At 40.7% G+C, this 14,683-nt stretch overlaps 1 protein-coding gene across 3 annotated transcripts in view; it reads right to left on the bottom strand.

Annotated features, from left to right (window-relative positions):
- SPG11 (spastic paraplegia 11 (autosomal recessive)) overlaps positions 1–14,683 on the bottom strand; it is a 105,697-nt gene that overhangs the window by 34,401 nt on the left and 56,613 nt on the right. For all 3 annotated transcript variants that reach the window (XM_011941181.1, XM_011941182.1, XM_011941180.1), the window contains exons 19-26: positions 13,520–13,681; positions 11,094–11,160; positions 6,034–6,199; positions 4,203–4,408; positions 3,833–3,941; positions 2,330–2,489; positions 1,640–1,912; positions 816–1,016 (exon numbers count right to left, since the gene is read on the bottom strand). In XM_011941181.1, the coding sequence (XP_011796571.1) occupies positions 816–1,016; positions 1,640–1,912; positions 2,330–2,489; positions 3,833–3,941; positions 4,203–4,408; positions 6,034–6,199; positions 11,094–11,160; positions 13,520–13,681 (1,344 nt within the window). The remainder of the gene's footprint in view (positions 1–815; positions 1,017–1,639; positions 1,913–2,329; positions 2,490–3,832; positions 3,942–4,202; positions 4,409–6,033; positions 6,200–11,093; positions 11,161–13,519; positions 13,682–14,683) is intronic.

Below are 14,683 nucleotides of genomic sequence, written 5' to 3' on the forward strand. Positions count from 1 at the left end.
GTGGTGGCTGATGCTCATAATCCCAGTGCTTTGGGAAGATGAGGTAGGAGGATTGCTTGAGTCCAGGAGTTCGAGACCAGCCTGGTCAACATGGTGAAACTCTGTCTTTACTAAAAATACAAAAGAAAAAAACAAAAACAAACAAACAAAAAAAAACCCAGGCATGGTGGCTGTGCCTGTGGTCCTAGCCACCTGGGAGGCTGAGTTGGGAAGATCACCTAAGCCTTGGAGGTTGAGGCTGGAGTGAGCCTTATCATGACAATGAACTACAACCTGGGTGACAGAGTAGGACCCTGTCTCAGAGAATGACATAACATGACATGACATAACATAAAATAAAATAAATAAAATAAAATACGACTTTGCTAAGGTAATTTTTTTTTTTTTTTTTTGAGATGGAGTCTTGCTCTGTCACCTAGGCTGGAGTGCAGTGGCGCGATCTCAGCTCACTGCAACCTCTACCTCCCAGGTTCAAGCAATTATCCTCCCTTAGCCTCCCGAGTAGTTGGGATTACAGGCCCATGCCACCGTGCCCAGCTAAGTTTTTTATTTTTAGTAGAGACAGGGTTTCACCATTTTGGACAGGCTGGTCTCAAACTCCTGACCTCAAGTGATCCGCCCGCCTCAGCCTCCCAAAGTGCTGGGATTACAGGCGTGAGCCACCGTGCCCGGCCAGTAAATGGTACTTCTAATATCATCATCAGCATCTGCTGTTGGCTAAAAAAAATGCAAGGATGGAAATAAGAAAAAGCCAAGAGGAGATATGCTGAAGTAACCCCTGAAGCCCTGGAAAGAAGTGAAGCAACGATCACTACCTTAAAGAAAAGTTGGAAACCTCTAATGAGAGTTTTGCTCTTCTGTCTTGTTAATAATGTTCTCCAGATGACTGAAAGATCCTCAAGGTTCCAGGTATGGTCCTCTATCGAGTCCTGAATGTATCCCATTGCTTCAGTTGCAACACGGTCCTCCACAGAAGTGATGATCCAAACACAGAGACAAGAAATGGCACTGGCACCCTGCCACGGGATCAATAAAATAACAACTAGGCCTGGATTACCTGGCAAATGTTCAAATGCTACAGATGGGTATTGCCTGTTTAGAATAAGTCACCCAACTTAATTAGTTAAAACGGCTTGAAAAGCCTTCAAACATGAAACAAACTAATGAGCAACCAAGGGACCATTCTAAACTGTCCTGCAGAGTGTTGCAGGTCAAAAGACCAAGAAGCAGACAGAAGGGGGAATATGTGAAAGTCAGGGAAGTACAAATCATAAGAAAGTAGGATTGCCCTCCACTGATCTGCTGATTAAAGAACTGTCTGGAATGTCCCTTTTCCCTGCTAAAGAAGGCACCAAAGAAACAGTGGTGGTCAGTCCACCAAAGTGTCTTTCTCTGTGACTGCCAACCAGGAACCAAGGCTCTGACCACTTGAGTTCACTGAATGTTAAGGCACAAGCAAGTACACTAAATGGCCCAGAGCCTAAGCTAGAGAAGCACAAAAAGTTGCAGTGAACTTGGAAACACATGCTGGAACCTCACTGTCATCATCATCCCACTTCTGATTATCAGCCTTTCCTGTCCCTCATCACTTATTTTATTGTTCTCTGGGTACTTAATTTAGGCTTCTTATGATCCTCACCTGGAGACATGAGGCCAGAACACTGAGGATAGGCGCCTGTAGTTTCACTGCTTCAACCAGAAGCCAGTGCCAGGAGTCTGGCTCCTCTGAGCACTGGAGCAGAATTTCAAATAAATCGGTCATCACTTCTTTGCTTCCCTGAAGTTCCTGGGAGGACTTATTGCAGACTTGACTGATGTCCATTTTGGAGGTGGGCACTAAGGGCAAGTTCTCAAAAGCCAGCCTTAAGTGGTCTTGAACGACTGGGCTGAAGTACTGGATAAGGGATTTCACCTAGAAGGCATATCAGATAATTAAACAGAAACCCAACTTTCAGTTTCAACTGGAGCTGAAAATGTTAGAGAAAAGTATAGACAAAATTATGCTTTCTCACCCTGAACTAAGTCAGAGTGACTACTATATAATTTTACAAAGTTGTATGGTGCTTTTGAGTGAATTTCCATATTCAATCTGAAGTCACAAAAGCTTTTCAGCTCTTCAGTACTAATGACTAGTGCCTTGTCTGATACCAACCCACTGAAATCTTAGGAAAAATAATAGTATCATATGAAACAAAAGCCCATGGATCCAGTACGTATCCCGGATGTCAAAAAAAAAAAAAAGGCCTATGTCTACACAACAGAAAGAATGCTGTCTTCTGAGAAGTGTTCCTATTTCCTTTTGAGTGACTGCTAACAATTAGTGGCTTACCTCTGCTGGGTGGTAGTTGTGGAGTTGGCTGTGAATAATGAACTGCAGCCAATCATTTGCTTTGGCACATTCTCTAAGGTAAGATATGCTTAGTTTCATATCGTGTAGCCTGCAGAACTGTACCACTAATGCCCACTGGCTGCTAGACTCACTGGATAACCTAAAATTAGAATTAGAGGTGGGGGTGGTCAAGAAAAAACAAAAAACTCATTAAAATATAGCTTTAGTCTGAACTGGAAAATAAGTAAAAATGATATAAATTAAAGCACAGTATCTTCTCCAATAAATACTAAATATTTATTAGGCTACTTTGAAAAGTAGATTCTTTTTTCATTCTTTTTTTTTTTGAGACAGAGTTTTGCTCTTGTTGCCTAGGCTGGAGTGCAATGGTGCGATCTCAGCTCACTGCAACCTCTGCCTGCTGGGTTCAAGCAGTTCTGTCTCAGCCTCCCGAGTAGCTGGGTTTACAGGCAGGCACCACCACGCCCAGCTAATTTTGTATTTTTAGTAGAGATGTGGTTTCGAGATGGGGTTTCTACATGTTGGTCAGGCTGGTCTTGAACTCCCAACCTCAGGTGATCTGCCCGCCTCGGATTCCTGAAGTGCTGGGATTACAGGTGTGAACCACTGTGCCTGACCGAAAAAAGTAGATTCTTTCACCCATAAGGCAGAATAGCTAGCTTATCATACTGGCACAATTCATTCCTTCCCCAAGTCATCAATCAAATACCTATTTATCCTGGCTGTGTAGCATCCTTAGGAGAACTGAGGAAGTTGTCAGTCAAGAAACTTTCTGAGCACTTAATTCTCTTGCTCTATTCACTTTAGAGTACTCAGAGGCCTGGTGGGTACCAGGGCCTCCTCACCAGAGGGAGGGTACACATTCCTGCTACAAGCAGGATTCTGCCAAGAACAGAATCAGTGATAGGATGTACAGAAAAAAGGTGCATTCTCAGGGTCTGGAGTGGTTAGGTCAGCCCCAGCGGGGCAGCACAGAGAAAAACAGGCATGAAGTGTAAGGACATGCTTTTACGTACAGTCACTTCAGCTTCCATTATCAACTGACGTGATACAAAGAAAAAATTAAGGACATTACTTAAAGTCAAATTTTAGAAGACCCATCCCACATCATCCTCTTCTTCTCCTTCATTTTTTTCCAATCCTCCAAGACAGCTGAACCCACATCTTCTGGCATTTCAACATGTACCATTTAAAAGACTTCTCTGACTAGCAAGGCAGTGGAGGAGACAAAGCTGCTCTCCGTCTCTTGGTAAGTCCATCTCTAAAGAGAGAATTGCTGTCTTCACCTTCCTTTCACTGATGGCAAGATGCAATTAAAATCATTATTCATTTACTGAGCATCTGCTATATGCTAGATAAAGAAGAAGATAAGGTCTAGGGGGATTTAGTGGAAACACCAGAGTTGTTCAAAGAAAAACTAGGCAAACACAGGTTGGCACAATAAGCTTGTTAGAAAAGAGGCTGAGACTGCAACTCACAAACCTCTTTATTTCCTGTTGCTGAATGCTGTTCCATATACCTTCTTCTAAGAGAACAAGCAATTCTTCTGTGGTTGCCTTTTCACCATCAGCTAGTTTAGATAGTTTTTCGGCTGTAACAAATAAAAAACAACAAAATACGGTCAAGAGAAAAAGTCAAAACCTGAGTAATTCTGTTTGAACAGTGTGTCTCAGGGCCATTTCAGAACCCAATTAAAGTGCCCAAGAAAGTGAGATAAAGAACACATACTCTGCAGGAAAAGGATAAAATCAAGAGGATAACCATTTTCTCCCCAAGCACTCACAAATCAACGCCTTAGATCTAGTCATACCTTCTCTAAACAAAGCAGGCCAAATAAAAAAAGGTGCTGTACCTACAGACTCTCTGATAAAGCTGTACTGAGCATCTTCATTTCTGCACTTGTATCTCAAAATGATATTGGCCACTTTCATATCAACTCTGAGTTTGAGGCTGTCAAGGCCAAGCAATTCTAAGAAACAAACACATGCAGCTCCTACTGAAGGTATGTGGAAGGAGGAGAGCCCTATGACATAGGCTTCATTGCCTACTTGCTGGATCCTGAAAAAGAAAGGAATCAAAATCACATCAGCACATGAAAATTATTTCTCACCAGGAAAAGCAAATGGAATTAAATCAGTGACACATGGAGTGCCAGCCATGTGATTTCTGGCCTCCTCTCCCTTCCCTTTTGCCCCTTGCACGTACCCGTTTAGGTTCCTGGTAGCTTTTCAGTTGTCTTTTGGCACAAGAGCCCCCTATTCCCTTAAGCTGACTTTCTAAAACACTTAAGTCATAGTCTAAATTATTCTTGCTTCCAACTTCATCCAGAAGACATGAAGTACAACTTCTGAAAGACTGCCAACTTGTGATTTTATCAATTATAAGTATGTATACAAACTACGAAGAATATCAATGCCACGTAAATTTAAGTTTGACATCATAAAGCACATTTTTAAAAACTCAGATAGGCCTTTTATAGGAATAGAAAATTTGAGAAAGACATAATAAATTATTATTTTTTATTATTATTATTATTATTTTTGAGACGGAGTCTCATTCTGTTGCCCAGACTGGAGTGCAGTGGCGTGATCTCGGCTCACTTCAACCTCCGCCTCCCGGGTTCAAGCGATTCTCCTGCCTCAGTCTCCCGAGTAGGTGGGACTACAGGCGCCCACCACCATGCCTGGCTAAGTTTTGTATTTTTAGTAGAGATGGGGTTTCACCATATTGGCCAGGCTGGTCTCAAACTCCTGACCTTGTGATCTGTCCACCTCAGCCTCCCAAAGTGCTGGGATTACAGGTGTGAGCCACCATGCTCAGCCCACACAAGACATTATTAACTATGTTTTTAACATGTGGAATGGGAGGCTGAGGGATATCTTTCATTTTCACCTTTCTAAACTACTTGAATACTTTACCATAAAAAAGGTATTACTTTGTTAATTATAAAACAAACCAATAAAGTAAATCTATATTTAGCTGTTTGTTCTAGTAAATGCTCCTCTCAATTCTGTGCTTTATAAAAATGAATTAAATGAATTATTAAAGACATTAAATATAGAATTCACATCTCATCATATAATTCCTTTTTTTAAGTTCTGGGATACATGTGCAGAACATGCAGGTTACATAGGTATACATGTGCCATGGCAGTTTGCTGCACCTATCAACCCGTCATCTAGGTTTTAATCCCCGCATGCATTAGGTATTTGTCCTAATGCTCTCCCTCCCTTAGAATTCCCTCTCTAACTGCTAATACCTGACAAGCTCCTATATGATTTTAAATCTGATTATTTTTCAAAATATATTTATCTTTTTTCCAGTTAACAAAAATCACACACACTGAATGCCAGAAACTTGGGACACACAGGGAAGCACAAATGAAAACAATAATCACCATCCAAATGTAATCACTGTTAAATGTGGTATGTTTCCAGTATGTTTTTCAATATATGTGTAAAATGTGACAGATATGCCCTTTTTTAGAATACAAATTATAATTTATTTTACTTTTTTTCTTAGTGGCAGAGTCTCACTGTCACCCAGGCTAAAGTGCAGTGGCGTGACCATAGATCACTGCCTACTTGAACTCCTGGGCTCAGGTGATCCTCCTGCTTCCCAAAGAGCTGGGATTACAGGGGTAAACCACTGTACCCAGCCAAAATTATATTTTAAATACTCACAGCTGCTTGGGAGTCTTGCTCTTGATTAATTCCTGGACCAGAAAAGTACCAAATGCAAATGATGGCCGTCCATGATGTAAATAATAAGCAAAATTCAGACGTTCCACTACAGCATATTTATTAACCAGGTCAGGGCTAGAGAAATGTGGGAGATGACTCCATGCATCTGGGAGGAAAGTAAAACAATATCAATTATCTGTACATCACCATAATTAATTTCAGATTTGCACATGGAAAACTTAACTCTCTAATGACAAAAGAAAACTGGTTGCTGTAATCATTTTGCATCACTATGTATCACTTTGAACTTACCAAAACGTGTTTTATTTTACTTCAACATATAGAGATAGCCTTCATTTTATACAAAGATGTGTACCTGAGAAGTTGCATAAAAACTATGGTAAGAACTGATGCTCTGGCTGGGTGCGGTGGCTCACACCTGTAATCCCAGCACTTTGTGAGGCCGAGGCAGGAGGATGACCTGAGGTCAAGAGTTCAAGACCAGCCTGACCAACATGGAGAAACCCCATCTTTACTAAAAATACAAAATTAGCCAGGTGTGGTGGCGCATGCCTGTAATCCCAGCTACTTGAGAGGCTGAGGCAGGAGAACAGCTTGAATCTGGGAGGCAGAAGTTGTGGTGAGCTGAGACTGTGCCTTTGCACTCCAGCCTGGGCAAGAGCGAAACTCTGCCTCCAAAAAAAAAAAAAAAAAAAAAAAAAGATGCTCCCTCCTACCATCCCATTAAACTTACTTGTAATTTTAGTTGCTTTTTTTCTGTTGAGAGACTCTTTTAGGATCTACAGTCAGCACTCTAGAGCTGACTGTCTCTAAACGCCTGAGTACTTTGAAATCTCTCCTCTCTGGGCTTTCATGATCTCCTAAGTAAAATAAGCTAATTGGGCTAGATCATCTTGGAGGGCTGTGCCAGCGGGAGTGCTCCATGACATTTTGTTAATGGAATCTTCCTCCTGTGAGGGCTGCAGTCACTGAACTACAGCTTTGGCAGAGACCTGGGAGGGTCTGGCTGCCAGTGGAGCAAGGCTCAGTGACTACTTGGGGTGGAAAGGGATGTCTTCTCTCCGTTTGGGTCTTCCTGGCCACAGCTCATTACATCTGTTATTATAGATGCTAATGTATAACTGTGGGGGAAATTCCCAGTATCTATAACATCCCTATATCTATATCCCAGTATCTCTAACACATCCCTAAACCAATGGAGGAACACGTGCTGGGGACATAAGAAAGCAGACCCAGAAGTGACTCCTTAGAGGGCAATGTGCATGCTCATTTTAGGACAACTGTCAAAGAGCTAAAGCCATTCTGGTTGAATGTGTAAAACTGATAAAAAAAAATAACTTTAGAAGCTGTCCCAACTGATTTCATTTGAGGATATTGTTTACAGGGGTGGAAGGAAGCTCTAGTCTGGCAGGTCTAGTATCTCAGAGGTAATAGGGCTTTAGAGTCATGTGTTTGAGGCCGAGCGTGGTGGCTCACTCCTGTAATCCCAGCACTGTGGGAGGCTGAGGTGGGTGGATCAACTGAGGTTGGGAGTTCGGTATCAGCCTGACCAACATGGAGAAACCCCGTCACTACTAAAAATACAAAATTAACCAGACATGGTGGTACGTGCCTGTAGTCCCAGCTACTCAGGAGACTGAGGCAGGAGAATCACGAACCTGGGAGGTGGAGGTGGCAGTGAGCCAAGATCGCGCCATTGCACTCCAGCCTGGGCAACAAGAGTAAAACTCCGTCTCCAAAAAAGACAAAAAGTGTGTGATTCCTGGTTTTGATACCACTAGCTGTCTGACCTTGAGCAACTTATTTAACTTTTAAGAACTGTATATATTTAAAGTATACAATATAAATGGTTTTGTTTTTTGGGTTTTTTTTGGGGGACAGGGTCTGGCTCTGTCGCCCAGACTGGAGTGCAGTGGCACAATCTTGGCTCACTGCAACCTCCGCCTCCTGGGCTCAGGTGATCCTCCCACTTCAGCCTCCCAAGTAGCTGGGACCACAGGTGCACGCCACCACACCTGGCTTTCTTCAGTATTTTTGGTAGAGATGAGGTCTCAAAGTCGTGAGCTCAAGCAATCCGCCTGCCTTGGCCTCCCAGAGTGCTGGGATTACATGTGTACACCCAGCCTCTTCTATTCTTTTTTTTTTTTTTTTTAAGATAGAGTCTTACTCTGCTGTCCAGGCTGGAGTGCCATGGCACAATCTCGGCTAACTGCAACCTCTGCCTCCTGGGTTCAAGCGATTCTCCTGCCTTAGCCTCCTGAGTAGCTGGGACTTACAGGCATATGCCACTACACCCAATTTTTGTACTTATAGTAGAGACGGGGTTTCGCCATGTTGGCCAGACTGGTCTTGAACTCCTGACCTCAGGTGATCTGCCCACCTCGGTCTCCCAAAGTGCTGGGATTACAGGCATGAGCGTGAGCCACTGTGTCCAGCCAGACACCGCGCCCAGCCCACCTAGCCTCTTTCACCAATGTCTGATAGTTTAACATGTACAGATCTTTGACCTCTTTGATTAAATTTATTCCTAAGTATTTTGTGTTCTATTAAAAAACAGAAATGGGATAGTTTTGTTCATTATCTTTTTCAGATAGTTTGCTATTGATATATAGAACACTACTGATTTTTGTATGTTGATTTAATATCCTAGAACTTTCCTGAATTTGTTTATTAGTTCTAACAGTTTTACTGGTAGAGTCTTTAGGATTTTCTATATACAAAATCATGCCATCTGCAAACAATGACAACTTTACTTCTTCCTTTCTGATTTGGATGCCTTTCATTTTTTTTTTTGCTTAAATGCTCTGGCTAGGACTTCAAGTACTATGTTGAACAGAAGTGGCAAGGGTGGGCATCCCTGCCTTGTTTCTGATCTTAGAGGAAAAGCTTTCAACTTTTCACTGCTGAGTATGATAATAGCTGTGAGCCTGTCATATATGGCCTTTATAACATTGAGATGCATTCCTTCTATGCCTAATTTGTTGAGAGTTTTTATTATGAAAGGATGTTGAATTTTGCAAAATGCTTTTTCTGTATCTATTGATATGATCATATATGGTTTATGGTTTTTGTCCTTTTTTTTTTTTTTAGATAGAGTCTCACTCTGTCGCCCAGGCTGTAGTGCAGTGGCATGATCTTGGCTCACTGCAAGTTCCGCCTCCCAGGTTCACACCATTCTCCTGCCTCAGCCTCCCAAGTAGCTGGGACTACAGGCATCTGCCACCATGCCCAGCTAATATTTTTTGTACTTTTTAGTAGAGACAGGGTTTCCCACCGTGTTAGCCGGGATGGTCTCGATCTCCTGACCTCGTGATCCACTCGCCTCGGCCTCCCAAAGTGTTGGGATTACAGGCGTGAGCCATTGCGCTTGGCCTGGTTTTTGTCTTTCATTCTGTTAACGTGGTATATAATTTATTAATTTGTGTATGTTGAACCACCCTGGTTTTAATTCTGTATTTGATGATCCTTTAAGTTCAGAAAGGCAATAGCCAATAACCCTATAGTTATAAAATCTGTTAAATATATGCAAAAGGGGCTTTTAAATTCATTCACAAAGGTCATTATGCAATAACATCCCTTTTAACATATTTATATGAGTCCCCTGTTCACCAAAGCCAATTCACTGCACCTTTCTCCAACAGGTAATTTTTTTTTTTTTTTTGGACACAGGGTCTTGCTCTGTTGCCCAGGCTGGAGTGCAGTGGCATGACCAAAACTCACTGCAGCCTTGACTTAACTCAAGCAATCCTCTTGCCTCAGCCTCCTATAGGACTGTAGGTACACACAACCATACCTGGCTAATTTTTAAATTTTTCTTTCACCTTCTTGACCCTTATCTTCTATACCTGGCTAATTTTTTGTAGAGACAGTGTGTTGCTATGTTGTCCAAGCTGGTCTTGCATTCCTGGCCTCAAGCAATCCTTCCACCTCAGCTTCCTAAGTGTTAGGATTATAGGCATGAGCCACTGCACCTGGCCTCCAACAGGTAATTTTAGAACGTTTTTCCCTCGACACTAATTACCCTCCTATAACCTCCATTTGTTATCACCTACTTTCTGATGTTGTATTCACAGAGCATGACTATCTTAGAAAGATGGCACCACCTTTCTATTAATAAGACCAACAGAATAGCTCAGATTAAAGTTCCTCTAAACCCAAGAAAATATCAGAACAAAAATGTCTCTTTTTAGATAAATCTGAAGTCAGAAGATATTTTGATGTGAGTCTAGTCATCTCTTGGTATCCATGGAGGATTGGTTCCTGAAACTCTTGGATACCAAAATTCACAGAAGGATGCTCAAGTCCCTGTAAAATAGCACAGTATTTATATATGGCCTATGCACATTTCCCTATACACTTTAAATTACTCTAGATCATTTATAATACCTAATAAATGTAAATGCTATGTAAAATAGTTGTTATACTGTATTTTTAAATTGGTATTTTTTTATTGTTCTATTTTTTTTTTAATTGTTTGTTTGTTCTCTCAAATATTTCCCATCTGAGGTTGGCTGAATCCTTGGATATGGAACCCAAGAAAGTCTTACGGTCTTTATAGCACAGCAATGTGTGAATCTGGTACTTAAATGCCTTGCCTCCTTTTATTCTCATAGTAATGTGTTAGGTGGTCACTGTGATTAACCTCATTTCACAGAGAACTAAAGAGGTTAGATCACATGACCAAGGTCACACAGGTATTAATTACATGGTAGGGCCAAGATTTGTTTAATGCTGACACCTATGCTTTTAATTTTTATGATACTATACTGGAAATGAAGAATAATTTTTTGAAAGGAAGATATATAATCAAATAGTTACACATTACATTTTTCAGCAAGTACAGCACTAGTAACCTAATACATTGACTTTTAACTCACAGTATGTTTTCAATTCTGTCTTCTGCGAACTATTTTTCCTTTGGAATACACCTTTACTTTTAAAATAAAAAGCAATGAGAAAACTAGATTGGCTTTACATATATTAACTTCTATAGTTAACATTACTAAAACATGTCTCAAGAAGTACCCATGATGACTTACCTCCTATAGCTAGTGTGTTAGCAGACTGCCAGCCAAACAATCTGCTAGGATCAAAGGGTGATAATGACTGAAAAAGGGGAAAAGTTAAACAGAATTAGAAATTCATTGATTCTAAAATAGGTAAACAAAATTATATGAAAGGACTTCAGAGGTAGTCTGCTTCCCTTTTCCAAGACAATTTAAAGCTTATCATTCTGGACATAAATTCTTTGAACACAGCTAAAAATAAAATAGAATTATGAGACATCTTTATATTTTAATTAAAACAGAACTGGCTATGCTCCTTTTAAAGACTCTCCTTATGTCAAACTACGTCTGCAAAGGCCATACTCTTTTGGTAGAGGGAGCATCAACTATAAAGTAAAATGGGCTTCAGAAATGCTTTTGGAATCAAAAAGCAAGAGGGCTAAAAGACTAGAAAATGTTACCATGTAAACATGACAAGATGAGTGAAGAACAGGGTAGGGAAGGAAGGGAAAAGAGAAAGAAGAAAAAAACTGGATAAGTGGTTGAAGGAATGTGATGAGCAACAATACGAACAACAAAGAAAAAATTGCGGACCAAGGTCAAGTCAATCAGAAAAGGTTTGGCAGTAGCAAGTAGTGGTTGTTTGGAATTTTTCCAGGCTAAATGTTTAGGAAAGTCTAGAAACAGCTTGTGGGAAGAATACAGGAAAAAAACAGAACAAAAAAAGTCAGGATTTGGATGGCCCAAAAAAAGAGTAGCTTTGATGTAAAACCAAGGAAGATTTTGTGATTAAAGAAGGAATACTTTTCCTAAAATAACCACTAAAAAAATTAAATGAGTCCGTTTGAAAACAGAACAAAGAACAACATGAAACCACTTATGTTTCAAGCTGATTCAAACTACTTTATGTAGTGAAATTATGTTTGTTTCGCCTGGGAAAAAACGACACAAAACAAGACACACACAAAAATCTGTGACCTGTACTTTCCAGGTAAAACTATGTTTTTACATAATCCACTTATCATTTATACCAGTGCTACTCAAAGTGCTGGTCTAAATTCTATCAGTATAAATCCAGAATACTGCTTCCTTCTTCAAAGTCTTGCTACAAAAAAACCCCTACTGAACTAAACAGTGTACTTAGTGATACAGCAGATACATATTTTGGTGCAAGATACTAATCTCACCACATTCCAGCAACAAGCAGTATGCAAGTGCTGACCACACTTTTGAGTAGCACCAGTCGATACTCTAAGAAGTCTTTGCATTAGAGTAAGAGAGTTTGTGCCTTTACAGAATTATTATTTTTCTGAGACGGAGTCTCACTCTGCTGCCCAGGCTAGAGCGCATGGGTGTGATCTCAGCTCACTGCAACTTCCGCCTCCCAGGTTCAAGCCATTCTCCTGCCTCAGCCTCCCGAGTAGCTGGGACTATAGGCACGTGCCACCATGCCTGCCTAATTGTTGTATTTTTAGTAGAGATGGGGTTTCACTATGTTGGCTAGGCTGGTCTCGAACCCCTGACCTCAGGTGATCCGCCCAACTTGGCCTCCCAAAGTGTTGGGACTACAGACATGAGCCACCGCACCCGGCTCCTTTATAGAATTATAAACCTTATGCTGAGTTGAAGATACCATGAGAATATGTGTATTCAGGGGAAAAAAGGAAAAGCCTTTTGAAATGAGAAATAGGCAAAGGAAGGTGTTCTTAACCGAGGGTCCCTGACTAGGCTTCAGGGAGTCTGTGAATCACTTTAAAATGTAAGCAAAATTATTTGCATATGTGTAATTTTTCTGGGTAGAGGGTTTGTAGCTTTCTTACATTCTTAGAGGTTCTGAAAAAGATTAAAAAGCATTGATTTAAACAAACATCCCTGATTCATTGAGAAGAGATAGTTAGAAGTTAAAAGTGGCAGAATAGAGTGCTTTTGATGAAAGCAGCAGACAGGTATGTTGGTCAACTGTTTGCTCTGACCCACTTCCACCCTTCCCACTCTGCTCAGCATTGCAGGAAACTACATTTCCCAAGTTCCTTTGCCCTTTGGCTACCAGATTAAATATAGCCACAAAGACACTGTGGGAGACTAAAGATGGGAAGAGAGAAGTAGTCAAGGTATTCTCGCCCTGCATTTTCCTGGGGCATCTACCTCCATACTCTATGTTCCCAGTTCCCATTAGGCAGTCTGGTTGTTAGTTTAATTCCGAGAGACGGCTCCAGCTTCTGGGTTCTGGTAACACCACTTTTTTGCATTGTTCTTGCAGCCTCAGGGGTGCAAGAACATGGCTTCCTGTTTTGTTATTCGGGGTTGTCTCACTATCACGTTTGGTTTCTCCATTCTGCTATCATGCTGTATAAGTAATTCCCTACATTAAATGCCCTCCAGTTGAAAGATCTAGAGTGATTTCTGTTTTCCTGGCTGAACTCTGATAGACCTAAATATTGGCCACCTAAATACTGTACCTGAATAAGGTGGTAGAGTGTAATATCAGATGGCAGGACACTAGGAGGAGTGCACTGTGGGAAGAGAGCAGTTTTTAGCTTGGGGTAAGGAGTTAATGCCATCTTCAATAGCTGGGGATCCACTTTCCTCAAACAGTTTTCATTTTCTTCATTCTGAACAACCTAAGTAAAAAGACAGGTAACAGGTTGGAGAATAGCATTTTTCTCTTCTCAAAGTTAAAGTCTTTTTTCACAAGAACCCTGTGAAACAAGATTAGCTTGAGAAGAGTATGTGGTAGTGAATATAGCATTAGACAAGTAGTCATAAGTTAACAGTTCTTGTTCTGGTTCTGAAACAAACTGGCTATGTGACCTTAGCTAGATATTTAATATCAGGTCTTTGTTTCCCCAGCTGCAAAATTAGGAAGTTCAGCTAGATCAGTGGTTTTCAAGCTGTATAGAAATTGTTTGAAAAACAGCTCTGCCAATATTTAAGTCAATAATATATATTTTAAAATATTTACAAACTACTAAACTAGATGACTTCTCACTCAACTCTAAAGTTATCCTATGACTCTAATTTCTGACAGGTGATTAAAAATAGACGATTAAATAGTCGTGTAAGGTATACTGCAACAATCCTAAAAAGGTGGTATTAAGTTAAGCTAGCACCAGTAAGAAACTTTTGAAGATTAGATATTAAACAACATTCTTAATTTCCCTCTAAAAGGCCACTCTACTTCTAAAAAGCAAAGATGGGCACATTTCCATTAGGTCCCTCAGTAAAGTTTATATGGGTAGCTAAAGATTACGGTTTCCTTTGACCTAAGAGGGCAAATAGTACAGAATAATTACCAAGCCACAGATCTAACGTATTCTTACTCCCAGAAGAAAGCAGATCCTAATTGTATTCTGAAAACAAATCTGGAGTATTGGAAAACAAACTAAAGGGAAAAAAGAATCTCTACATAACATATTCATTCCCCTCCCCACCCCCATCCAGCTTTTTTTTTTTTTTTTTGAGACCGGGTCTCACTTTGTCACCCAGGCTGAAGTGCAGTGGTATGATCTTGGCTCACTGCAGCCTCGACCTCCCAGGCTCAAGCAATCCTCCTGCCTCAGTCACCCAAGTAGCTGGGACTACAGGAGCATGCCACCATGCCAAGCTAATGTTTTTTTTTTTTT

This window comes from Colobus angolensis, unplaced genomic scaffold, assembly GCF_000951035.1.
Source record: "Colobus angolensis palliatus isolate OR3802 unplaced genomic scaffold, Cang.pa_1.0 Scaffold199, whole genome shotgun sequence".
Taxonomy (NCBI): Eukaryota; Metazoa; Chordata; class Mammalia; order Primates; family Cercopithecidae; genus Colobus; species Colobus angolensis.